At 41.2% G+C, this 27857-nt stretch overlaps 1 protein-coding gene across 5 annotated transcripts in view; it reads left to right on the top strand.

The window, feature by feature from the left end:
• Galt (Galactose-1-phosphate uridylyltransferase) overlaps positions 1 to 27857 on the top strand; it is a 103942-nt gene that overhangs the window by 46344 nt on the left and 29741 nt on the right. For 3 of the 5 annotated variants that reach the window (XM_071662200.1, XM_071662202.1, XM_071662201.1), the window contains exon 2: positions 25223 to 25462. The exons of 1 other annotated variant lie outside the window; for it this stretch is intronic. In XM_071662200.1, the coding sequence (XP_071518301.1) occupies positions 25423 to 25462 (40 nt within the window). In that variant the 5' untranslated portion in view covers positions 25223 to 25422. The remainder of the gene's footprint in view (positions 1 to 25222; positions 25463 to 27857) is intronic. One more of the 5 variants, XM_071662203.1, reaches the window with a different exon arrangement.

Below are 27857 nucleotides of genomic sequence, written 5' to 3'. Positions count from 1 at the left end.
ACCTGGTTTAAAAAGCGAGATATACATAAGTATTCTTATGTAAGTAGGAGAGATGGCCAGAGAGCGTTATTGGATTACGTGTTAATTGACAGGCGTGCGAAAGAGAGACTTTTGGATGTTAATGTGCTGAGAGGTACAACTGGAGGGATGTCTGATCATTATCTTGTGGAGGCTAAGGTGAAGATTTGTATGGGTTTTCAGAAAAGAAGAGTGAATGTTGGGGTGAAGAGGGTGGTGAGAGTAAGTGAGCTTGAGAAGGAGACCTGTGTGAGGAAGTACCAGGAGAGACTGAGTACAGAATGGAAAAAGGTGAGAACAATGGAAGTAAGGGGAGTGGGGGAGGAATGGGATGTATTTAGGGAATCAGTGATGGATTGCGCAAAAGATGCTTGTGGCATGAGAAGAGTGGGAGGTGGGTTGATTAGAAAGGGTAGTGAGTGGTGGGATGAAGAAGTAAGAGTATTAGTGAAAGAGAAGAGAGAGGCATTTGGACGATTTTTGCATGGAAAAAATGCAATTGAGTGGGAGATGTATAAAAGAAAGAGACAGGAGGTCAAGAGAAAGGTGCAAGAGGTGAAAAAAAGGGCAAATGAGAGTTGGGGTGAGAGAGTATCATTAAATTTTAGGGAGAATAAAAAGATGTTCTGGAAGGAGGTAAATAAAGTGCATAAGACAAGGGAGCAAATGGGAACTTCAGTGAAGGGCGCAAATGGGGAGGTGATATATATATATATATATATATATATATATATATATATATATATATATATATATATATATATATATATATATATATGGCCTGAACACAGAGGAGGGTGAAAGGCGTGGAAGGAATAGAGTGAATTGGAACGATGTGGTATACTGGGGTTGACGTGCTGTCAATTGATTGAATCAGGGCATGTGAAGCGTCTGGGGCTAATCCTGGAAAGTTCTGTGAGGCCTGGATATGGAAAGGGAGCTGTGGTTTCGGTGCATTATCAAATGACAGCTAGAGACTAAGTTTGAACGAATGTGGCCTTTGTTGTCTTTTCCTAGCGCTACCTCGCACACATAAGGGGGGAGGGGGTTGCTATTTCTTGTGTATCAGGGTGGTGATTGGAATGAATAAAGGCAGACTATGAATTATGTACATGTGTATATATGTATATGTCTGTGTGTGTATATATATGTATACGCTGAGGTGTATGGGTATGTATATTTGCGTGTGTGGATGTGTATGCTTATGCATGTGTATGTGGGTGGGTTGGGCCATTTCTTTCACCTGTTTCCTTGTGCTACCTCACTAATGCAGGAGACAGCGATAGAGCAAAATTAAGAATAAAAAAATGAATATATATAAGGTTAAGAGATGGGGCAAGATAAAACTCTTTCCCTGTAGCACACAAATGGTAAAATCTGGATATAAACACATGCATTTTTGAAAAATGTTGTAAACATGAAACATAAACAATTATACTTTCTTCAGTATTCAAATAACATGAAATTCAAGGTAAACTTCAGCTATTGGGTAAAGTAAGGTGAGGTTTTCATAGGTTTCTATTGATTTCTAGAAATGTTTTACTTTGATTTAATTTTTTTTTTTTTTTGCTTTGTCGCTGTCTCCCGCGTTTGCGAGGTAGCGCAAGGAAACAGATGAAAGAAATGGCCCAACACACCCCCATACACATGTGTATACATATGTCCACACATGCGCATATATAATTACCTACACAGCTTTTAATGGTTTACCCCAAACGCTTCACATGCCCTGATTCAATCCATTGACAGCACGTCAACCCCGGTATACCACATCGATCCAATTCACTTTATTCCTTGCCCTCCTTTCACCCTCCTGCATGTTCAGGCCCCGATCACACAAAATCTTTTTCACTCCATCTTTCCACCTCCAATTTGGTCTCCCACTTCTCGTTCCTCTCACCTCCGACACATATATCCTCTTGGTCAATCTTTCCTCACTTAATCTCTCCATGTGCCCAAACCATTTCGAAACACCCTCTTCTGCTCTTTCAACCACGCTCTTTTTATTTCCACACATCTCTCTTACCCGTACGTTACTTACTCGATCAAACCACCTCACACCACACATTGTCCTCAAACATCTCATTTCCAGCACATCCATCCTCCTGCGCACAACTCTATCCATAGCCCATGCCTCGCAACCATCCAACATTGTTGGAACCACTATTCCTTCAAACATACCCATTTTATTTATACCTACATTTTCCTTGAATTTTTTTTAGCCCTTCTTACTGACATTGTTTATTATTATTATTATTATTGTTATTATACTCTGTCGCTGTCTCCAGGGTTAGTGAGGTAGCTCAAGGAAACAGATGAAAGAATGGCCCAACCCACCCACATACACATGTATATACTTCCACACATGCACATATACATATCTATACATTTCAATGTATACATATATATACATACACAGACATATACATATGTACACATGTACATAATTCATATTTCTTCCTTTATTCATTCCCATTGCTACCTCGCCACACATGAAATGATATCCCCCTCCCCCTGCATGTGCGTGAGGTTTTGCTAGGAAAAGACAACAAAGGCCACATTTGTTTACATTCAGTCTCTAGCTGTCATGTATAATGCACCAAAACCACAGCTTCCTTTCCACTTCCAGAACCCACAAAACTTTCCATAGTTTACCCCAGATGCTACTCCATCCATTTGCTGGTAGAACTTGCCTTGCAGTTATCTGAAAGGTGCTTCCATGGTGCAGGCACATATCATTTCTTTTAATATATTACTGGGTATTTTCAAGGGAGGTAAGACATAGTGTTGGTAAACATAATTCAGGATGATGTCTATTGCCCTCTCCTCTGGTACATTTGTGAAGAGAGACTCCACATCCAGGGAATCTGTGATGCCTTGTGGTTCTTTACTTCTAAGGATGTCAATAAGCTCCTTAGTTTAGCTTCTTAGCTAACCTGTAGGTAGGCAAAGGGATCTGGGAGATGATCAGCCTTAGAGTATTTCCTGGCTTGTGTGTTTTGATGTTTCCTTAGAAATATCTTGGTTCAAAGTCACCCTTTAGAAGATCAAATTTGATGTCATCCTTCACGACATTCATAGCCATAATCAATGAGTTAAGGGACTTTTTAGTCAATCTATGGGGTTTCTTGAAATCTTTTGAAATTTAGTAGGATCATGCAGTATGGTCTCACATTTTCCTAGGTAGTCATTTCAGTCAAGGATGATGTAAGTGTTGGACTTATCTGCATGTCTGACAATGATCCTCTCATTATTGTGCAATCGTTTTGCCACTTTCTGTAGATGTGGTTAGAGTAGTCCTTTTGAAGGGTGGTGCCTACTTTTGATACTCTGCCTGTAACTATTCCTGCAAGTCAGGGCTCACTATAATTTTACCATCTCTTTACAGTTTACACAAGTCATCATATAGGATTGAAAGTTCTGCCGTTTTGTTAGCCTGTTCATATTTTGGGGCGAGGGGACATTTGATTCCATGATTTAGGAATTCTGTCTGGTCCTCAGACAATCATTCCCTTCACAACCTTGTAAAACTGTCTGTAAGTTGAGGAATGGCAAGTAGGCCTCCATATCGCCTTGATAGTTTCTTCATGATATGAGTTTCAGTGGTCCTTGCATGGGTTTCAGTAATATTTTGAAGGGTCTCTTCCATACAGAGTCTTTAATCATGTCAGTTTCAACTTCATAATATTTTGCAGTAGTTTCCTCAAATTCTTCTTTCAGTCTTTCCAACTGCCTTTCTTTCAAATATATTTGTTCCTTTATCAACTTCCTCCAGAAGTCATGAGTAAACCATCATTGCTGTACTGCTCGGCTGCATAGTCATAAACTAGTGTAAGCTGGAAGCAGGTTTTCTCTAATACATATGGAATTGAATCCAACAGCATATTTAGAGTCATTAATCTTCCTTTTTATGTCCTTCAATTTTCTCAATATTATTCTACCATTAGGTGGGTGTTTAGACACTAGTTGTCCAAAATTATCCATTTTATTTCAATCAAGCTTTCACCTTCACAAAATCATTATTAGGAATCTACAAAAAAGACAAAAACTGCATCTTAAAACTTGGATATAAAATGTAAACAACATGTATATAGGAAACAGACTCGGAAAATCCCATGGCACATAGCAATAAAAAGTAAGGGAAAACACTTAAAGTGATACAAATCAACAAAATCATGATGGGGAGTATGAGCTACAACCTAAATACAAAATATGTTTACAGAAATATATTGAAACTTACTGTAGAGGAAGCACAGAAGAACAATATTAAATGAGATAGGAATTTAGACAGTCCATCACTATATACACTAAGTTGGGCCAAAGCTAGGTATCCATTTTATTGATGAACCTCGAGGGGAGTATGAACAGGTAGGTTGACTGAGGACTGACTGCTGCAATCAGGATTTGAACCAGTGCACTCAACTGTGTCATGGTCAAAAACACTGACCACTACACCATAGAGGTCTGCACACATCTTTAGAATGTATGGTGAAATTTCATCAGAAGTGTGAGCCTTGTATGTATTAAGTCCTTTTAGTATTTTTCTAACATCTTTTCTACCTATCTCTGTGGTTTCCAAAACATCCTCCCCATTTTATCTCTGGTTTTGGCAAAACACTTGTGAACCTGCTATTCAGTTCCTCACATCATCTCATGCAACTTTTCCCTCAAATTCCCGTAGCATGATTAGCTGCTCTTTAACTGACAACTGACTCCTGATGAATTTATAGAAAAGTTTTGGATTTTTAACTGCCATATCCACAGTTTTGTGTTCAAAGTTTCTTGTTCCTCATTTCTTATCTTGCCATATTTGTTCCATGCTCTCTTATGCTTAGCATATACTGGCGGAGCACTATCTATGTTTTTGATACTGCACAAGCTCCTTTACTCTATTATATCTTTTATTAAACCATACCTCACCTTCCTGTTCCTTTATGTTCCCTCTGTATTTGAGGTTTAAGGTACCCATGCCTCTACACCTTCATTGTAAGTTTCACAGAACTTTTCACCACAAATCCCTGGTTTCTGACTACTGAATTTTATTGTGTTTGATGATAGAGTGGCAGATATAGGGTGTTTTGGTCGAGGTGATGTGCAAAGTGAGAGGGTTAGGGAAAATGATTTGGTAAACAGAGAAGAGGTAGTAAAAGCTTTGTGGAAGATGAAAGCCGGCAAGGCAGCGGGTTTGGATGGTATTGCAGTGGAATTTATTAAAAAAGGGGGTTACTGTATTGTTGATTGGTTGGTAAGGTTATTTAATGTATGTATAATTCATGGTGAGGTGCCTGAGGATTGGCAAAATGCTTGCATAGTGCCATTGTACAAAGGCAAAGGGGACAAAGGTGAGTGCTCAAATTACAGAGGTATAAGTTTGTTGAGTATTCCTGGGAAATTATATGGGAGGGTATTGATTGAGAGGGTGAAGGCATGTACAGAGCATCAGATTGGGGAAGAGCAGTGTGGCTTCAGAAGTGGTAGAGGATGTGTGGATCAGGTGTATGCTTTGAAGAATGTTTGTGAGAAATACTTAGAAAAGCAAATGGATTTGTATGTAGCATTTATGGATCTGGAGAAGGCATATGATAGAGTTGATAGAGATGCTCTGTGGAAGGTATTAAGAATATGTGGTGTGGGAGGCAAGTTGTTAGAAGCAGTGAAAAGTATTTATCGAGGATGTAAGGCATGTGAACGTGTAGGAAGAGAGGAAAGTGATTGGTTCTCAGTGAATGTAGGTTTGCGGCAGGGGTGTGTAATGTCTCCATGGTTGTTTAATTTGTATATGGATGGGGTTGTTAGGGAGGTGAATGCAAGAGTTTTGGAAAGAGGGGCAAGTATGCAGTCTGTTGTGGATGAGAGAGCTTGGGAAGTGAGTCAGTTGTTGTTCGCTGATGATACAGTGCTGGTGGCTGATTCATGTGAGAAACTGCAGAAGCTGGTGACTGAGTTTGGTAAAGTGTGTGAAAGAAGAAAGCTGAGAGTAAATGTGAATAAGAGCAAGGTATTAGGTACAGTAGGGTTGAGGGTCAAGTCAATTGGGAGGTAAGTTTGACTGGAGAAAAACTCGATGAAGTGAAGTGTTTTAGATATCTGGGGGTGGATTTGGCAGCGGATAGAACCATGGAAGCAGAAGTGAATCATAGGGTGGGGGAGGGGTCGAAAACTCTGGGAGCGTTGAAGAATGTTTGGAAAGCAAAAATGGGTATGTTTGAAGGAATAGTGGTTCCAACAATGTTGTATGGTTGCGAGGCGTGGGCTATGGATAGAGTTGTGCGCAGGAAGGTGGATGTGCTGAAAATGAGATGTTTGAGGACAATATGTGGTGTGAGGTGGTTTGATCAAGTAAGTAATTATTGGGTAAGAGAGATGTGCGGATAAAAGGAGTGTGGTTGAGAGAGCAGAAGAGAGTGTTTTGAAATGGTTTGGTCACAAGGAGAGAATGAGTGAGGAGAGATTGACCAAGAGGATATATGTGTCAGAGGTGAAGGGAACGAGAAGTTGGAGACCAAATTGGAGGTGGAAGGATGGAGTGAAAAAGATTTTGAGTGATCAGGGCCTGAACATGCAGGAAGATGAAAGGCGTGCAAGGAATAGAGTGAATTGGAACGATTTGGTATACCGTGGTCAATGTGCTATCAGTGGATTGAACCAGGGCATGTGAAGCGTCTGGGGTAAACCATTGAAAGTTCTGTGGGGCCTGGATGTGGAAAGGGATCTGTGGTTTTGGTGCATTATTACATGACAGCTAGAGACTGAGTGTGAACGAGTGTGGCCTTTATTGTCTTTTCCTAGCGCTACCTCGCACACATGAGGGGGAAGGGGGCTGTTATTTCATGTATGGTGGGGTGGCAATGGGAATTGATAAGGGCAGACAGTATGAATTATGTACATGTGTATATATGTACATGTCTGTGTGTGTATATATATGTATACGTTGAGATGTGTAGGTATTTATATTTGCGTGGGTGGACGTGTATGTATATACATGTGTATGTTGGTGGGTTGGGCCATTCTTTCGTCTGTTTCCTTGCGCTACCTCGCTAACGCGGGAGACAGCGACAAAGCAAAATGAATGAAATAGAAACTATTAGAGTGTGTGTATCCTCTATGATTAGATCTCCTCTATTTCCTGTCTATCTTCTGCCCCTGTAATGTCCTGTTTTACCACATATTCAAACTTGAGCTTTACATGATCTTTTCTTCCAACTGTTGGATTATAAGTCAATGCTAGTGTCTTAGGAAATGATTGCAAATGCATTTTATTTTTTTTTTATACTTTGTCGCTGTCTCCCGCGTTTGTGAGGTAGCGCAAGGAAACAGACGAAAGAAATGGCCCAACCCCCCCCATACACATGTATATACATACGTCCACACACGCAAATATACATACCTACACAGCTTTCCATGGTTTACCCCAGACGCTTCACATGCCTTGATTCAATCCACTGACAGCACGTCAACCCCGGTATACCACATCGCTCCAATTCACTCTATTCCTTGCCCTCCTTTCACCCTCCTGCATGTTCAGGCCCCAATCACACAAAATCTTTTTCACTCCATCTTTCCACCTCCAATTTGGTCTCCCTCTTCTCCTCGTTCCCTCCACCTCCGACACATATATCCTCTTGGTCAATCTTTCCTCACTCATTCTCTCCATGTGCCCAAACCACTTCAAAACACCCTCTTCTGCTCTCTCAACCACGCTCTTTTTATTTCCACACATCTCTCTTACCCTTACGTTACTCACTCGATCAAACCACCTCACACCACACATTGTCCTCAAACATCTCATTTCCAGCACATCCATCCTCCTGCGCACAACTCTATCCATAGCCCACGCCTCGCAACCATACAACATTGTTGGAACCACTATTCCCTCAAACATACCCATTTTTGCTTTCCGAGATAATGTTCTCGACTTCCACACATTCTTCAAGGCCCCCAGAATTTTCGCCCCCTCCCCCACCCTATGATCCACTTCCGCTTCCATGGTTCCATCCGCTGCCAGATCCACTCCCAGATATCTAAAACACTTCACTTCCTCCAGTTTTTCTCCATTCAAACTCACCTCCCAATTGACTTGACACTCAACCCTACTGTACCTAATAACCTTGCTCTTATTCACATTTACTCTTAACTTTCTTCTTCCACCAGCGCTGTATCATCAGCGAACAACAACTGACTCACTTCCCAAGCTCTCTCATCCCCAACAGACTTCATACTTGCCCCTCTTTCCAAAACTCTTGCATTTACCTCCCTAACAACCCCATCCATAAACAAATTAAACAACCATGGAGACATCACACACCCCTACCTGCAATCCTACATTCACTGAGAACCAATCACTTTCCTCTCTTCCTACACGTACACATGCCTTACATCCTCGATAAAAACTTTTCACTGCTTCTAACAACTTTCCTCCCACACCATATATTCTTAATACCTTCCACAGAGCATCTCTATCAACTCTATCATATGCCTTCTCCAGATCCATAAATGCTACATACAAATCCATTTGCTTTTCTAAGTATTTCTCACATACATTCTTCAAAGCAAACACCTGATCTACACATCCTCTACCACTTCTGAAACCACACTGCTCTTCCCCAATCTGATGCTCTGTACATGCCTTCACCCTCTCAATCAATACCCTCCCATATAATTTACCAGGAATACTCAACAAACTTATACCTCTGTAATTTGAGCACTCACTCTTATCCCCTTTGCCTTTGTACAATGGCACTATGCACGCATTCCGCCAATCCTCAGGCACCTCACCATGAGTCATACATACATTAAATAACCTTACCAACCAGTCAACAATACAGTCACCCCCTTTTTTAATAAATTCCACTGCAATACCATCCAAACCTGCTGCCTTGCCGGCTTTCATCTTCTGCAAAGCTTTCACTACCTCTTCTCTGTTTACCAAATCATTTTCCCTAACCCTCTCACTTTGCACACCACCTCAACCAAAACACCCTATATCTGCCACTCTATCATCAAACACATTCAACAAACCTTCAAAATACTCACTCCATCTCCTTCTCACATCATCACTACTTGTTTTCACCTCCCCATTTGCGCCCTTCACTGAAGTTCCCATTTGCTCCCTTGTCTTACGCACTTTATTTACCTCCTTCCAGAACATCTTTTTATTCTCCCTAAAATTTAATGATACTCTCTCACCCCAACTCTCATTTGCCCTTTTTTTCACCTCTTGCACCTTTCTCTTGACCTCCTGTCTCTTTCTTTTATACATCTCCCACTCAATTGCATTTTTTCCCTGCAAAAATCGTCCAAATGCCTCTCTCTTCTCTTTCACTAATACTCTTACTTCTTCATCCCACCACTCACTACCCTTTCTAATCAACCCATCTCCCACTCTTCTCATGCCACAAGCATCTTTTGCACAATCCATCACTGATTCCCTAAATACATCCCATTCCTCCCCCACTCCCCTTACTTCCATTGTTCTCACCTTTTTCCATTCTGTACTCAGTCTCTCCTGGTACTTCCTCACACAGGTCTCCTTCCCAAGCTCACTTACTCTCACCACCCTCTTCACCCCAACATTCACTCTTCTTTTCTGAAAACCCATACAAATCTTCACCTTAGCCTCCACAAGATAATGACCAGACATCCCTCCAGTTGCACCTCTCAGCACATTAACATCCAAAAGTCTCTCTCGCACGCCTGTCAATTAACACGTAATCCAATAACGCTCTCTGGCCATCTCTCCTACTTACATAAGTATACTTATGTATATCTCGCTTTTTAAACCAGGTATTCCCAATCATCAGTCCTTTTTCAGCACATAAATCTACAAGCTCTTCACCATTTCCATTTACAACACTGAACACCCCATGTATACCAATTATTCCCTCAACTGCCACATTACTCACCTTTGCATTCAAATCACCCATCACTATAACCCGGTCTCGTGCATCAAAACCACTAACACACTCATTCAGCTGCTCCCAAAACACTTGCCTCTCATGATCTTTCTTCTCATGCCCAGGTGCATATGCACCAATAATCACCCACCTCTCTCCATCAACTTTCAGTTTTACCCATATTAATCGAGAATTTACTTTCTTACATTCTATCACATACTCCCACAACTCCTGTTTCAGGAGTATTGCTACTCCTTCCCTTGCTCTTGTCCTCTCACTAACCCCTGACTTTTAATATGCAAATGCATATTAAACATTTTTTAAGATGGTATGATTATGTAGAATATGCTGCAGATGATTTATGAAAGCATTTTATGTATGAAAGTGGTGTGAATGAAGATGATGGTCTAGCTAAATGAATTCACATAGTATGCAACATGAAAAGATAAGAAGTGATTATATTAATGTGGAAATTCATATTTCATTTTAACACGCTGGACTTGAGGATGTGTGTAAGTGAAATGAGAGGCTGTATGCTCATGATTTACCCCATGGAACTCGAAACACATTGATAGATAGATTGATAGTTTAGTAGATAAAGAGATAGATAGATAGATTTATGGGTAGGTAGGCAGATAAATAGATAGATTAAAAGACAGAAGTAATCAGTAAAAGAACACATAGAATAAAAGACTTGGAGGTTATTGAAGCAGAGAAAGTTTGGCGACTAAGTTTCAAAGTGTGCATAGAGTTTAAGAAATTATGCTTGATACCAATAGGTAAAGTGTGTGAAAGAAGAAAGCTGAGAGTAAATGTGAATAAGAGCAAGGTTATTAGTACAGTAAGGTTGAGGGACAAGTCATTTGGGAGGTAAGACTAAATGGGGAAAAACTGGAGGAAGTGAAGTGTTTTAGATATCTGGGTGTGGATTTAACTGTAGATGGAACCATGGAAGTAGAAGTGAGTCACAGGGTGGGGGAGGGGGCAAAGTTTCTGGGAGTGTTGAAGAATGTCTGGAAGATGAGAACATTATCTCCGAAAGCAGAAATGGGTATGTTTGAAAGAATAGTGGTTCTAACAATGTTATATGGTTGCGAGGCATGGAGTATAGATAGTGTTGTTCGGAGGAGGGTGGATGTGTTGGAAATGAGATGTTTGAGGACAATACGTGGTGTAAGGTGGTTTGATTGAGTAAGTAATGAAAGGGTATGAGAGGTTTTTTTTTTTTTTTTTGCTTTGTCGCTGGCTCCCGCGTTTGCGAGGTAGCGCAAGGAAACAGACGAAAGAAATGGCCCAACCCACCCCCATACACATGTATATACATACATCCACACACGCAAATATACATACCTACACAGCTTTCCATGGTTCACCCCAGACGCTTCACATGCCTTGATTCAATCCACTGACAGCACGTCAACCCTGGTATACCACATCGCTCCAATTCACTCTATTCCTTGTCCTCCTTTCACCCTCCTGCATGTTCAGGCCCCGATCACACAAAATTTTTTTCACTCCATCTTTCCACCTCCAATTTGGTCTCCCTCTTCTCCTCGTTCCCTCCACCTCCGACACATATATTCTCTTGGTCAATCTTTCCTCACTCATTCTCTCCATGTGCCCAAACCACTTCAAAACACCCTCTTCTGCTCTCTCAACCACGCTCTTTTTATTTCCACACATCTCTCTTACCCTTACGTTACTCACTCGATCAAACCACCTCACACCACACATTGTCCTCAAACATCTCATTTCCAGCACATCCATCCTCCTGTGCACAACTCTATCCATAGCCCACGCCTCGCAACCATACAACATTGTTGGAACCACTATTCCCTCAAACATACCCATTTTTGCTTTCCGAGATAATGTTCTCGACTTCCACACATTCTTCAAGGCCCCCAGAATTTTCGCCCCCTCCCCCACCCTATGATCCACTTCCGCTTCCATGGTTCCATCCGCTGCCAGATCCACTCCCAGATATCTAAAACACTTCACTTCCTCCAGTTTTTCTCCATTCAAACTCACCTCCCAATTGACTTGACACTCAACCCTACTGTACCTAATAACCTTGCTCTTATTCACATTTACTCTTAACTTTCTTCTTCCACCAGCGCTGTATCATCAGCGAACAACAACTGACTCACTTCCCAAGCTCTCTCATCCCCAACAGACTTCATACTTGCCCCTCTTTCCAAAACTCTTGCATTTACCTCCCTAACAACCCCATCCATAAACAAATTAAACAACCATGGAGACATCACACACCCCTACTGCAATCCTACATTCACTGAGAACCAATCACTTTCCTCTCTTCCTACACGTACACATGCCTTACATCCTCGATAAAAACTTTTCACTGCTTCCAACAACTTGCCTCCCACACCATATATTCTTAATACCTTCCACAGAGCATCTCTATCAACTCTATCATATGCCTTCTCCAGATCCATAAATGCTACATACAAATCCATTTGCTTTTCTAAGTATTTCTCACATACATTCTTCAAAGCAAACACCTGATCTACACATCCTCTACCACTTCTGAAACCACACTGCTCTTCCCCAATCTGATGCTCTGTACATGCCTTCACCCTCTCAATCAATACCCTCCCATATAATTTACCAGGAATACTCAACAAACTTATACCTCTGTAATTTGAGCACTCACCTTTGTCCCCTTTGCCTTTGTACAATGGCACTATGCAAGCATTCTGCCAATCCTCAGGCACCTCACCATGAATTATACATACATTAAATAACCTTACCAACCAATCAACAATACAGTAACCCCCTTTTTTAATAAATTCCACTGCAATACCATCCAAACCTGCTGCCTTGCCGGCTTTCATCTTCTGCAAAGCTTTCACTACCTCTTCTCTGTTTACCAAATCATTTTCCCTAACCCTCTCACTTTGCACACCACCTCAACCAAAACACCCTATATCTGCCACTCTATCATCAAACACATTCAACAAACCTTCAAAATACTCACTCCATCTCCTTCTCACATCATCACTACTTGTTTTCACCTCCCCATTTGCGCCCTTCACTGAAGTTCCCATTTGCTCCCTTGTCTTACGCACTTTATTTACCTCCTTCCAGAACATCTTTTTATTCTCCCTAAAATTTAATGATACTGTCTCACCCCAACTCTCATTTGCCCTTTTTTTCACCTCTTGCACCTTTCTCTTGACCTCCTGTCTCTTTCTTTTATACATCTCCCACTCAATTGCATTTTTTCCCTGCAAAAATCGTCCAAATGCCTCTCTCTTCTCTTTCACTAATACTCTTACTTCTTCATCCCACCACTCACTACCCTTTCTAATCAACCCATCTCCCACTCTTCTCATGCCACAAGCATCTTTTGCACAATCCATCACTGATTCCCTAAATACATCCCATTCCTCCCCCACTCCCCTTACTTCCATTGTTCTCACCTTTTTCCATTCTGTACTCAGTCTCTCCTGGTACTTCCTCACACAGGTCTCCTTCCCAAGCTCACTTACTCTCACCACCCTCTTCACCCCATCATTCACTCTTCTGAAAACCCATACAAATCTTCACCTTAGCCTCCACAAGATAATGATCAGACATCCCTCCAGTTGCACCTCTCAGCACATTAATATCCAAAAGTCTCTCTCGCACGCCTGTCAATTAACACGTAATCCAATAACGCTCTCTGGCCATCTCTTCTACTTACATAAGTATACTTATGTATATCTCGCTTTTTAAACCAGGTATTCCCAATCATCAGTCCTTTTTCAGCACATAAATCTACAAGCTCTTCACCATTTCCATTTACAACACTGAACACCCCATGTATACCAATTATTCCCTCAACTGCCACATTACTCACCTTTGCATTCAAATCACCCATCACTATAACCCGGTCTCGTGCATCAAAACCACTAACACACTCATTCAGCTGCTCCCAAAACACTTGCCTCTCATGATCTTTCTTCTCATGCCCAGGTGCATATGCACCAATAATCACCCACCTCTCTCCATCAACTTTCAGTTTTACCCATATTAATCGAGAATTTACTTTCTTACATTCTATCACATACTCCCACAACTCCTGTTTCAGGAGTATTGCTACTCCTTCCCTTGCTCTTGTCCTCTCACTAACCCCTGACTTTTAATATGCAAATGCATATTAAACATTTTTTAAGATGGTATGATTATGTAGAATATGCTGCAGATGATTTATGAAAGCATTTTATGTATGAAAGTGGTGTGAATGAAGATGATGGTCTAGCTAAATGAATTCACATAGTATGCAACATGAAAAGATAAGAAGTGATTATATTAATGTGGAAATTCATATTTCATTTTAACACGCTGGACTTGAGGATGTGTGTAAGTGAAATGAGAGGCTGTATGCTCATGATTTACCCCATGGAACTCGAAACACATTGATAGATAGATTGATAGTTTAGTAGATAAAGAGATAGATAGATAGATTTATGGGTAGGTAGGCAGATAAATAGATAGATTAAAAGACAGAAGTAATCAGTAAAAGAACACATAGAATAAAAGACTTGGAGGTTATTGAAGCAGAGAAAGTTTGGCGACTAAGTTTCAAAGTGTGCATAGAGTTTAAGAAATTATGCTTGATACCAATAGGTAAAGTGTGTGAAAGAAGAAAGCTGAGAGTAAATGTGAATAAGAGCAAGGTTATTAGTACAGTAAGGTTGAGGGACAAGTCATTTGGGAGGTAAGACTAAATGGGGAAAAACTGGAGGAAGTGAAGTGTTTTAGATATCTGGGTGTGGATTTAACTGTAGATGGAACCATGGAAGTAGAAGTGAGTCACAGGGTGGGGGAGGGGGCAAAGTTTCTGGGAGTGTTGAAGAATGTCTGGAAGATGAGAACATTATCTCCGAAAGCAGAAATGGGTATGTTTGAAAGAATAGTGGTTCTAACAATGTTATATGGTTGCGAGGCATGGAGTATAGATAGTGTTGTTCGGAGGAGGGTGGATGTGTTGGAAATGAGATGTTTGAGGACAATACGTGGTGTAAGGTGGTTTGATTGAGTAAGTAATGAAAGGGTATGAGAGTTTTTTTTTTTTTTTTTGCTTTGTCGCTGGCTCCCGCGTTTGCGAGGTAGCGCAAGGAAACAGACGAAAGAAATGGCCCAACCCACCCCCATACACATGTATATACATACATCCACACACGCAAATATACATACCTACACAGCTTTCCATGGTTCACCCCAGACGCTTCACATGCCTTGATTCAATCCACTGACAGCACGTCAACCCTGGTATACCACATCGCTCCAATTCACTCTATTCCTTGTCCTCCTTTCACCCTCCTGCATGTTCAGGCCCCGATCACACAAAATCTTTTTCACTCCATCTTTCCACCTCCAATTTGGTCTCCCTCTTCTCCTCGTTCCCTCCACCTCCGACACATATATTCTCTTGGTCAATCTTTCCTCACTCATTCTCTCCATGTGCCCAAACCACTTCAAAACACCCTCTTCTGCTCTCTCAACCACGCTCTTTTTATTTCCACACATCTCTCTTACCCTTACGTTACTCACTCGATCAAACCACCTCACACCACACATTGTCCTCAAACATCTCATTTCCAGCACATCCATCCTCCTGCGCACAACTCTATCCATAGCCCACGCCTCGCAACCATACAACATTGTTGGAACCACTATTCCCTCAAACATACCCATTTTTGCTTTCCGAGATAATGTTCTCGACTTCCACACATTCTTCAAGGCCCCCAGAATTTTCGCCCCCTCCCCCACCCTATGATCCACTTCCGCTTCCATGGTTCCATCCGCTGCCAGATCCACTCCCAGATATCTAAAATACTTCACTTCCTCCAGTTTTTCTCCATTCAAACTCACCTCCCAATTGACTTAACACTCAACCCTACTGTACCTAATAACCTTGCTCTTATTCACATTTACTCTTAACTTTCTTCTTCCACCAGCGCTGTATCATCAGCGAACAACAACTGACTCACTTCCCAAGCTCTCTCATCCCCAACAGACTTCATACTTGCCCCTCTTTCCAAAACTCTTGCATTTACCTCCCTAACAACCCCATCCATAAACAAATTAAACAACCATGGAGACATCACACACCCCTACTGCAATCCTACATTCACTGAGAACCAATCACTTTCCTCTCTTCCTACACGTACACATGCCTTACATCCTCGATAAAAACTTTTCACTGCTTCCAACAACTTGCCTCCCACACCATATATTCTTAATACCTTCCACAGAGCATCTCTATCAACTCTATCATATGCCTTCTCCAGATCCATAAATGCTACATACAAATCCATTTGCTTTTCTAAGTATTTCTCACATACATTCTTCAAAGCAAACACCTGATCTACACATCCTCTACCACTTCTGAAACCACACTGCTCTTCCCCAATCTGATGCTCTGTACATGCCTTCACCCTCTCAATCAATACCCTCCCATATAATTTACCAGGAATACTCAACAAACTTATACCTCTGTAATTTGAGCACTCACCTTTGTCCCCTTTGCCTTTGTACAATGGCACTATGCAAGCATTCTGCCAATCCTCAGGCACCTCACCATGAATTATACATACATTAAATAACCTTACCAACCAATCAACAATACAGTAACCCCCTTTTTTAATAAATTCCACTGCAATACCATCCAAACCTGCTGCCTTGCCGGCTTTCATCTTCTGCAAAGCTTTCACTACCTCTTCTCTGTTTACCAAATCATTTTCCCTAACCCTCTCACTTTGCACACCACCTCAACCAAAACACCCTATATCTGCCACTCTATCATCAAACACATTCAACAAACCTTCAAAATACTCACTCCATCTCCTTCTCACATCATCACTACTTGTTTTCACCTCCCCATTTGCGCCCTTCACTGAAGTTCCCATTTGCTCCCTTGTCTTACGCACTTTATTTACCTCCTTCCAGAACATCTTTTTATTCTCCCTAAAATTTAATGATACTCTCTCACCCCAACTCTCATTTGCCCTTTTTTTCACCTCTTGCACCTTTCTCTTGACCTCCTGTCTCTTTCTTTTATACATCTCCCACTCAATTGCATTTTTTCCCTGCAAAAATCGTCCAAATGCCTCTCTCTTCTCTTTCACTAATACTCTTACTTCTTCATCCCACCACTCACTACCCTTTCTAATCAACCCATCTCCCACTCTTCTCATGCCACAAGCATCTTTTGCACAATCCATCACTGATTCCCTAAATACATCCCATTCCTCCCCCACTCCCCTTACTTCCATTGTTCTCACCTTTTTCCATTCTGTACTCAGTCTCTCCTGGTACTTCCTCACACAGGTCTCCTTCCCAAGCTCACTTACTCTCACCACCCTCTTCACCCCAACATTCACTCTTCTTTTCTGAAAACCCATACAAATCTTCACCTTAGCCTCCACAAGATAATGATCAGACATCCCTCCAGTTGCACCTCTCAGCACATTAACATCCAAAAGTCTCTCTCGCACGCCTGTCAATTAACACGTAATCCAATAACGCTCTCTGGCCATCTCTTCTACTTACATAAGTATACTTATGTATATCTCGCTTTTTAAACCAGGTATTCCCAATCATCAGTCCTTTTTCAGCACATAAATCTACAAGCTCTTCACCATTTCCATTTACAACACTGAACACCCCATGTATACCAATTATTCCCTCAACTGCCACATTACTCACCTTTGCATTCAAATCACCCATCACTATAACCCGGTCTCGTGCATCAAAACCACTAACACACTCATTCAGCTGCTCCCAAAACACTTGCCTCTCATGATCTTTCTTCTCATGCCCAGGTGCATATGCACCAATAATCACCCACCTCTCTCCATCAACTTTCAGTTTTACCCATATTAATCGAGAATTTACTTTCTTACATTCTATCACATACTCCCACAACTCCTGTTTCAGGAGTATTGCTACTCCTTCCCTTGCTCTTGTCCTCTCACTAACCCCTGACTTTTAATATGCAAATGCATATTAAACATTTTTTAAGATGGTATGATTATTTAGAATATGCTGCAGATGATTTATGAAAGCATTTTATGTATGAAAGTGGTGTGAATGAAGATGATGGTCTAGCTAAATGAATTCACATAGTATGCAACATGAAAAGATAAGAAGTGATTATATTAATGTGGAAATTCATATTTCATTTTAACACGCTGGACTTGAGGATGTGTGTAAGTGAAATGAGAGGCTGTATGCTCATGATTTACCCCATGGAACTCGAAACACATTGATAGATAGATTGATAGTTTAGTAGATAAAGAGATAGATAGATAGATTTATGGGTAGGTAGGCAGATAAATAGATAGATTAAAAGACAGAAGTAATCAGTAAAAGAACACATAGAATAAAAGACTTGGAGGTTATTGAAGCAGAGAAAGTTTGGCGACTAAGTTTCAAAGTGTGCATAGAGTTTAAGAAATTATGCTTGATACCAATAGGTAAAGTGTGTGAAAGAAGAAAGCTGAGAGTAAATGTGAATAAGAGCAAGGTTATTAGTACAGTAAGGTTGAGGGACAAGTCATTTGGGAGGTAAGACTAAATGGGGAAAAACTGGAGGAAGTGAAGTGTTTTAGATATCTGGGTGTGGATTTAACTGTAGATGGAACCATGGAAGTAGAAGTGAGTCACAGGGTGGGGGAGGGGGCAAAGTTTCTGGGAGTGTTGAAGAATGTCTGGAAGATGAGAACATTATCTCCGAAAGCAGAAATGGGTATGTTTGAAAGAATAGTGGTTCTAACAATGTTATATGGTTGCGAGGCATGGAGTATAGATAGTGTTGTTCGGAGGAGGGTGGATGTGTTGGAAATGAGATGTTTGAGGACAATACGTGGTGTAAGGTGGTTTGATTGAGTAAGTAATGAAAGGGTATGAGAGTTTTTTTTTTTTTTTTTTGCTTTGTCGCTGGCTCCCGCGTTTGCGAGGTAGCGCAAGGAAACAGACGAAAGAAATGGCCCAACCCACCCCCATACACATGTATATACATACATCCACACACGCAAATATACATACCTACACAGCTTTCCATGGTTCACCCCAGACGCTTCACATGCCTTGATTCAATCCACTGACAGCACGTCAACCCTGGTATACCACATCGCTCCAATTCACTCTATTCCTTGTCCTCCTTTCACCCTCCTGCATGTTCAGGCCCCGATCACACAAAATCTTTTTCACTCCATCTTTCCACCTCCAATTTGGTCTCCCTCTTCTCCTCGTTCCCTCCACCTCCGACACATATATTCTCTTGGTCAATCTTTCCTCACTCATTCTCTCCATGTGCCCGAACCATTTCAAAACACCCTCTTCTGCTCTCTCAACCACGCTCTTTTTATTTCCACACATCTCTCTTACCCTTAAGTTACTTACTCGATCAAACCACCTCACACCACATATTGTCCTCAAACATCTCATTTCCAGCACATCCATCCTCCTGCGCACAACTCTATCCATAGCCCACGTCTTGCAACCATACAACATTGTTGGAACCACTATTCCCTCAAACATACCCATTTTTGCTCTCCGAGATAATGTTCTCGACTTCCACACATTCTTCAAGGCTCCCAGAATTTTCGCCCCCCTCCCCCACCCTATGATCCACTTCCGCTTCCATGGTTCCATCCGCTGCCAGATCCACTCCCAGATATCTAAAACACTTCACTTCCTCCAGTTTTTCTCCATTCAAACTCACCTCCAAATTGACTTGACCCTCAACCCTACTGTACCTAATAACCTTGCTCTTATTCACATTTACTCTTAACTTTCTTCTTTCACACACTTTACCAAACTCAGTCACCAGCTTCTGCAGTTTCACACATGAATCAGCCACCAGCGCTGTATCATCAGTGAACAACAACTGACTCACTTCCCAAGCTCTCTCATCCCCAACAGACTTCATACTTGCCCCTCTCTCCAAAACTCTTGCATTCACCTCCCTAACAACCCCATCCATAAACAAATTAAACAACCATGGAGACATCACACACCCCTGCCGCAAACCTACATTCACTGAGAACCAATCACTTTCCTCTCTTCCTACACGTACACATGCCTTACATCCTCGATAAAAACTTTTCACTGCTTCTAACAACTTGCCTCCCACACCATATATTCTTAATACCTTCCACAGAGCATCTCTATCAACTCTATCATATGCCTTCTCCAGATCCATAAATGCTACATACAAATCCATTTGCTTTTCTAAGTATTTCTCACATACATTCTTCAAAGCAAACACCTGATCCACACATCCTCTACCACTTCTGAAACCACACTGCTCTTCCCCAGTCTGATGCTCTGTACATGCCTTCACCCTCTCAATCAATATCCTCCCATATAATTTACCAGGAATACTCAACAAACTTATACCTCTGTAATTTGAGCACTCACTCTTATCCCCTTTGCCTTTGTACAATGGCACTATGCACGCATTCCGCCAATCCTCAGGCACCTCACCATGAGTCATACATACATTAAATAACCTTACCAACCAGTCAACAATACAGTCACCCCCTTTTTTAATAAATTCCACTGCAATACCATCCAAACCTGCTGCCTTGCCGGCTTTCATCTTCCGCAAAGCTTTTACTACCTCTTCTCTGTTTACCAAATCATCTTCCCTAACCCTCTCACTTTGCACACCACCTCGACCAAAACACCCTATATCTGCCACTCTATCATCAAACACATTCAACAAACCTTCAAAATACTCACTCCATCTCCTCACATCACCACTACTTGTTATCACCTCCCCATTTGCGCCCTTCACTGAAGTTCCCATTTGCTCCCTTGTCTTACACACTTTATTTACCTCCTTCCAGAACATCTTTCTATTCTCCCTAAAATTTAATGATACTCTCTCACTGCAACTCTCATTTGCCCTTTTTTTCACCTCTTGCACCTTTCTCTTGACCTCCTGTCTCTTTCTTTTATACATCTCCCACTCAATTGCATTTTTTCCCTGCAAAAATCGTCCAAATGCCTCTCTCCTCTCTTTCACTAATACTCTTACTTCTTCATCCCACCACTCACTACCCTTTCTAATCAACCCACCTCCCACTCTTCTCATGCCACAAGCATCTTTTGCGCTATCCATCACTGATTCCCTAAATACATCCCATTCCTCCCCCACTCCCCTTACTTCCATTGTTCTCACCTTTTTCCATTCTGTACTCAGTCTCTCCTGGTACTTCCTCACACAAGTCTCCTTCCCAAGCTCACTTACTCTCACCACCCTCTTCACCCCAACATTCACTCTTCTTTTCTGAAAACCCATACAAATCTTCACCTTAGCCTCCACAAGATAATGATCAGACATCCCTCCAGTTGCACCTCTCAGCACATTAACATCCAAAAGTCTCTCTTTCGCGCGCCTGTCAATTAACACGTAATCCAATAACGCTCTCTGGCCATCTCTCCTACTTACATAAGTATACTTATGTATATCTCGCTTTTAAAACCAGGTATTCCCAATCATCAGTCCTTTTTCAGCACATAAATCTACAAGCTCTTCACCATTTCCATTTACAACACTGAACACCCCATGTATACCAATTATTCCCTCAACTGCCACATTACTCACCTTTGCATTCAAATCACCCATCACTATAACCCGGTCTCGTGCATCAAAACCACTAACACACTCATTCAGCTGCTCCCAAAACACTTGCCTCTCATGATCTTTCTTCTCATGCCCAGGTGCATATGCACCAATAATCACCCATCTCTCTCCATCAACTTTCAGTTTTACCCATATTAATCGGAGAATTTACTTTCTTACATTCTATCACATACTCCCACAACTCCTGTTTCAGGAGTATTGCTCCTCCTTCCCTTGCTCTTGTCTTCTCACTAACCCCTGACTTTACTCCCAAGACATTCCCAAACCACTCCTCCGGGGGGGGGGGCCAGAAATCCTCCCCTCTTTGTATTTTTTTTTTTTTTAACTTTCTAAAATGGGAAACAGAAGAAGGAGTCACGCCGGGAGTGCTCATCCTCCTCGAAGGCTCAGATTGGGGTGCCTAAATGTGTGTGGATGTAACCAAGATGTGAAAAAAGGAGAGATAGGTAGTATGTTTGAGGAAAGGAACCTGGATGTTTTGGCTCTGAGTGAAACGAAGCTCAAGGGTAAAGGTATGAGAGGTGTGGTAATAAAAAGAGTGTGTTTGAGGGAGCCGAAGAGGGTACATTGAAATGGTTTGGTCATATGGAGAGAATGAGTGAGGAAAGATTGACAAAGAGGATATATGTGTCAGATGGAGGGAATGAGGAGAAGTGGGAGACCAAATTGGAGGTGGAAGGATGTAGTGAAAAAGATTTTCAGCAATCAGGGTGTGAACATGCAGGAGGGTGAAAGGCGTGCAAGGAATAGAGTGAACTGGAACGATGTGGTATACTGGGGTCAATGTGCTGTCAGTGGATTGAACCAGGGCATGTGAAGTGTCTGGGATAAACCATGGAAAGTTTTGTGGAGCCTAGACGTGGAAAGGGAGCTGTGGTTTCAGTGCATTACACATGACAGCTAGAGACTGTGAACGAATGTGGCCTTTGTTGTCTTTTCCTAGCGCTACCTCACACACGTGCGGGGGAGGGGGGGTGCCATTTCATGTGTGGCGAGGTGGTGACGGGAATGGCTGAGGGCAGCAAGTATGAATATGTACATGGGTATATGTGTATTTGTCTGTGTATGTATATGTATGTATACGTTGAAATGTATAGGTATGTATATGTGCGTGTGTGGGCGTGTATGTATATACATGTGTATGGGTTGGGCCATTCTTTCATCTTTTTCCTTGCGCTTCCTCACTAACGCGGGAGACAGCGACAAAGTATAAAAAGAAAAACAATAAACAAGATGATGGAAAGATTGAGGTATAGATTGGCTCATGAAGGGTCTATACTCATATAAATCATGTGACCTTTATAGTATGTCATCCTTCATATTTAAAGATTGTCCAAGAAATTTAGACTGGCAACTTGAGATTTGAATACATGGTTGGGGGGGATATACAATATACTAAGGGGATGGAAGACAGAACATGGTATACCAACACTGATTATTAAAGTAGTAGAGAAAATGTACTAGATTTCACACCATGTTTATTGATAAGCACGAATTGTATTCTCATGGAAAAAAACAGTCAAGAAGCAGATGGATGTGTCCTTGATATATATATAACTACACCCACATGCAAGTTGAGTCTTAGAGACAATCCCTATGGACCAGCATTTCCCAGGCATTTTTTATTGTGACCCTTAATACAATTATTTCCTGGTCTGGTAACCCAAAAGGCAGATATAAGTAGTATTAACTTAGGACACCATCGTCACACATTAGGAACAATACACTACACCTGGGTCCAACAGACCTGGTGAGGAAAAATTAAAAGAATAATGTTCTAATTGCAATGTATTGAAAACAAAAAAATATACATGAACTTTAAGTTTTACTTTATTTAATTAAGATATAAACATAGAAAAAACATATGTGGAAGAGTTTATTGTAAAAAAGCAAAATACTTTGAAAATTGTTATGAAAAAAAGTTATTACTCTTATTAGCATGAAAAACATTATAAGAACTAAAAATTCATTTATACTGATTATTTTTGATGGCCATTTCCCCTTTCAGTGAGGTAGTACCAGAAAACAGACAAAGAATGACCCATCCACTCATACACTCATATGTATATATAAATGCCCATACACATGCATGTACATACATATCATATCAACATATACACATACACAGACATATACATATATACACATGTACATATTCATACTTGCTTGCCTTCAGTCCACTCCAGGCACCACCCTGCCCCTCAGGAAACAGCATCGCTAGCCCCTGCATCCGCAAGGTAGTGGCAGGAAAACAGACAAAAAAAAAAAAAAAAAGGCCACATTTGTTTACGCTCAGTCTCTAGCTTTCATTTGTTATGCACCAAAACCACAGCTCCCTATCCACATCCAGGCCCCACAGACCTTTCCATGGTTTATCCCAAACATTTCACATGCCCTGGTTCAGTCATTGATAGCATGTCGACCCTGGTATACCACGTCGTTCCAATTCACTATTCCTTGCATGCCTTTCACCTTCCTGTATGTTCAGGCCCTGATCCCTCAAAATCTCTTTCACTCCATCCTTCCACCTCCAGTTTGGTCTCCTGCTTCACTTTGTTCCCTCCACCTCTGGCTCATATATCTTCTTTATCAACCTTTCCTCACTCATTCTCTTATTTGAGATATTTATTCTCCACACCACCAGGTTCCTGCTTACAGATAGAGCTTCACTACATTACCAAGATCTGTAGGCCATTTCTTATTTGTTATTTATCTCCTACACTATCACTATCCATGGGTGTATCGGACCCAAACCGTAAAAACACAAAAAAGGAATAGGAATACAGATAGACACACCTACCCTTAGTAGTGTGTGAACAAGAACTGAAGGTACAGGGACCTACATGGTTGTAAACGGATGAGAACCTCGTAGAACAAAACAACTTCAAGAAGTGTCATGTCTTGATGACCCAGGGTTTCAGGTTAATTGCTTATTTTGATATCTAGTGTTAATAGTTTCATTTGCTCTGAATCAATTTGAATAACTAAATCAAAATGTATCAGAGACTTTTTAATCATGCAAAATGAAAAGCACAACTTTTCATACATCCTTTGAACAGGCACAGCTCCACATCAGTATGTCATCTTCACTGCTTTAATGAGTAAGATGCAGGCAAAAACTTACTTTGTTTTTAAGTAACTAAGATCTCAATCTTCTCCAGTATGAATTGAATCCTCGGGTATGGCAAAATTGGTGCTGAGGGATGAGCATCAAGCTTCACATTCTTGTTGGGTGACATGCAGTACCAGTACTAGTATTAGACATGATTGACTTGAACCAGTGTCAATTATATATGGAAGCTTTACTGGCACCCATTTTACTTTTGTCAGTATTTCTGTAATTCCCCATAATTTCCCAGTTTCAATACATAATTATAAGAGTAATATTTCATATTTTTTGCCATAAAGTTTTTCCCCTGATGTCTTACCACAACATGATGGAACATCCTTGTGACCTTCTTTTAGGTCATGGTCCTGGTTTCAGGAACCATTGATATAGACTAATTCGAAGTATCTTTTTATGAATATTGATAATGATAATGATGATGTAATAGTATTTAATGGATTAATTTTTACTGGGTTTGATTTTATGTGATTTCTGGTGAAAATTTTAGTAGGGAGTGAACTGATTACATCTACTATTTTTCAGGGTGAATGGCATTCCCCAATGATGTGATAAGAGATAGCAGAAGAGTATCTGTTTTACTGTGGTGTGATAAGAGATGGGAAGGATGTAAATCTCTCTTAATCTACGAGTCATGATATGACCACATAACTGATAATGTTGGATTTGACTTTAGATTACATGATGGAATGCAGTAATTGATTTACTTCAGCATCATCATAGTCATGTCAACAAGGGGATCAGCAGTGAGTTTTGAACCAAGTGGTAAGATTTCATTGTATTGTTTTTAGAACAGATTTTAGAACAAAATTTGCTCCTTCCCAGAATACAGAAGGGTGAATCAAGAATTTTTAGGAAAATCAGACTTTCATCTATAAAGGTATCTAATGTATGAGTTAATAGGGGTCATATTTTATATTATCTTATTAATTATACTTTGTTGCTGTCTCCCACGTTAGGGAGGTAGAGCAAGGAAACAGATGAAAGAATGGCCCAACCCACCCACATACACATGTATATACATACACGACAACACACGCACATATACATACCTATACATTTCAGCGTATACATATACATACATACACAGACATATATATATATATATACACATGTACATAGTTCATACTTGCTGCCTTTATTCAGTCCCATTGCTACCTCGCCACACATGAAATGACAACCCTCTCCTCTCGCATGGGCACGGGGTAGCGCTATGAAAAGACAACAAAGGCCACATTCGTTCACACTCAGTCTCTATCTGTCATGTATAATGCACCGAAACCACAGCTCCCTTTCCCCATCCAGGCCCCACAAAACTTTCCCTGGTTTACCCCAGACGCTTCAGATGCCCTGGTCAAGCCATTGACAGCACGTTGACCCCGGTATACCACATCGTTCCAATTCACTCTATTCCTTGCACACCTTTCACCCTCCTGCATGTTCAGGCCCCGATCACTCAAAATCTTTTTCACTCCATCTTTCCACCTCCAATTTGGTCTCCCACTTCTCCTCGTTCCCTCCACCTCTGACACATATATCCTCTTGGTCAGTCTTTCCTCATGCATTCTCTCCATGTGACCAAACCATTTCAACACATCCTCTTCTGCTCTCTCAACCACACTCTTTTTATTACCACACATCTCTCTTACCCTATTGTAACTTACTCGATCAAACCACCTCACACCACATATTGTCCTCAAACATCTCATTTCCAGCACATCCACCCTCTTCTGCACAACTCTATCCATAGCCCACGCCTCACAACCATATAACATTGTTGGAACCACTATTCCTTCAAACATAGCCATTTTTGCTCTCCGAGATAATGTTCTCGACTTCCACACATTCTTCAAGGCTCCCAGAACTTTCGCCTCCTCCCCCACCCTATGATTCACTTCCGTTTCCATGGTTCCATCCGCTGCTAAATCCACTCCCAGATATCTAAAACACTTCACTTTCTCCAGTTTTTCTCCATTCAAACTTACCTCCCAATTGACTTGACCCTCAACCCTACTGTACCTAATAACCTTGCTCTTATTCACATTTACTCTCAACTTTCTTCTTTCACACACTTTACCAAACTCAGTTACCAGCTTCTGCAGTTTCTCACAGGAATCATCAACCAGCGCTGTATCATCAGCAAACAACAACTGACTCACTTCCCAAGCTTCCTCATAAACAACAGACTGCATACTTGCCCCTCTTTCCAAAACTCTTGCATTCACCTCCCTAACGTCCCCATCCATAAACAAATTCAACAACCATGGAGACATCACAGACCCCTGCCGCAAACCTACATTCACTGAGAACCAATCACTTTCCTCTCTTCCTACATGTACACATACCTTACATCCTCGATAAAAACTTTTCACTGCTTCTAACAACTTTATATATATATATATATATATATATATATATATATTATATTATATTTATTTTGCTTTGTCGCTGTCTCCCGCGTTAGCGAGGTAGTGCAAGGAAACAGACGAAAGAATGGCCCAACCCACCTACATACATATGTATATACATGTCCACACACGCAAATATACATACCTATACATCTCAATGTATACATATATATACACACACAGACATTTACATATATACACATGTACATAATTCATACTGTCTGCCTTTATTCATTCCCATCACCACCTCGCCACACATGGAATAACAACCCCCTCCCCCTCATGTGTGCGAGGTAGCGCTAGGAAAGACAACAAAGGCCACATTTGTTCACACTCAGTCTCTAGCTGTCATGTAATAATGCACTAAAACCACAGCTCCCTTTCCACATCCAGGCCCCACAGAACTTTCCATGGTTTACCCCAGATGCTTCACATGCCCTGGTTCAATCCATTGACAGCACGTCGACCCCGGTATACCACATCGTTCCAATTCACTCTGTTCCTTGCACGCCTTTCACCTTCCTGCATGTTCAGACCCCGATCACTCAAAATCTTTTTCACTCCATCTTTCCACCTCCAATTTGGTCTCCCACTTCTCGTTCCCTCCACCTCTGACACATTTATCCTCTTGGTCAATCTTTCCTCACTCATTCTCTCCATGTGACCGAGACCATTTCAGAACGATCTCTCAACCACACTCTTTTTATTCCCACACATCTCTCTTGTCCTATTATTACTTACTCGATCAAACC

The sequence above is a fragment of the Panulirus ornatus genome, chromosome 5 (assembly GCF_036320965.1).
Source record: "Panulirus ornatus isolate Po-2019 chromosome 5, ASM3632096v1, whole genome shotgun sequence".
NCBI classification, from domain to species: domain Eukaryota; kingdom Metazoa; phylum Arthropoda; class Malacostraca; order Decapoda; family Palinuridae; genus Panulirus; species Panulirus ornatus.
The sequence above is the reverse complement of the archived record's forward strand: the minus strand, read 5'-3'. Positions and strand labels throughout refer to the sequence as shown.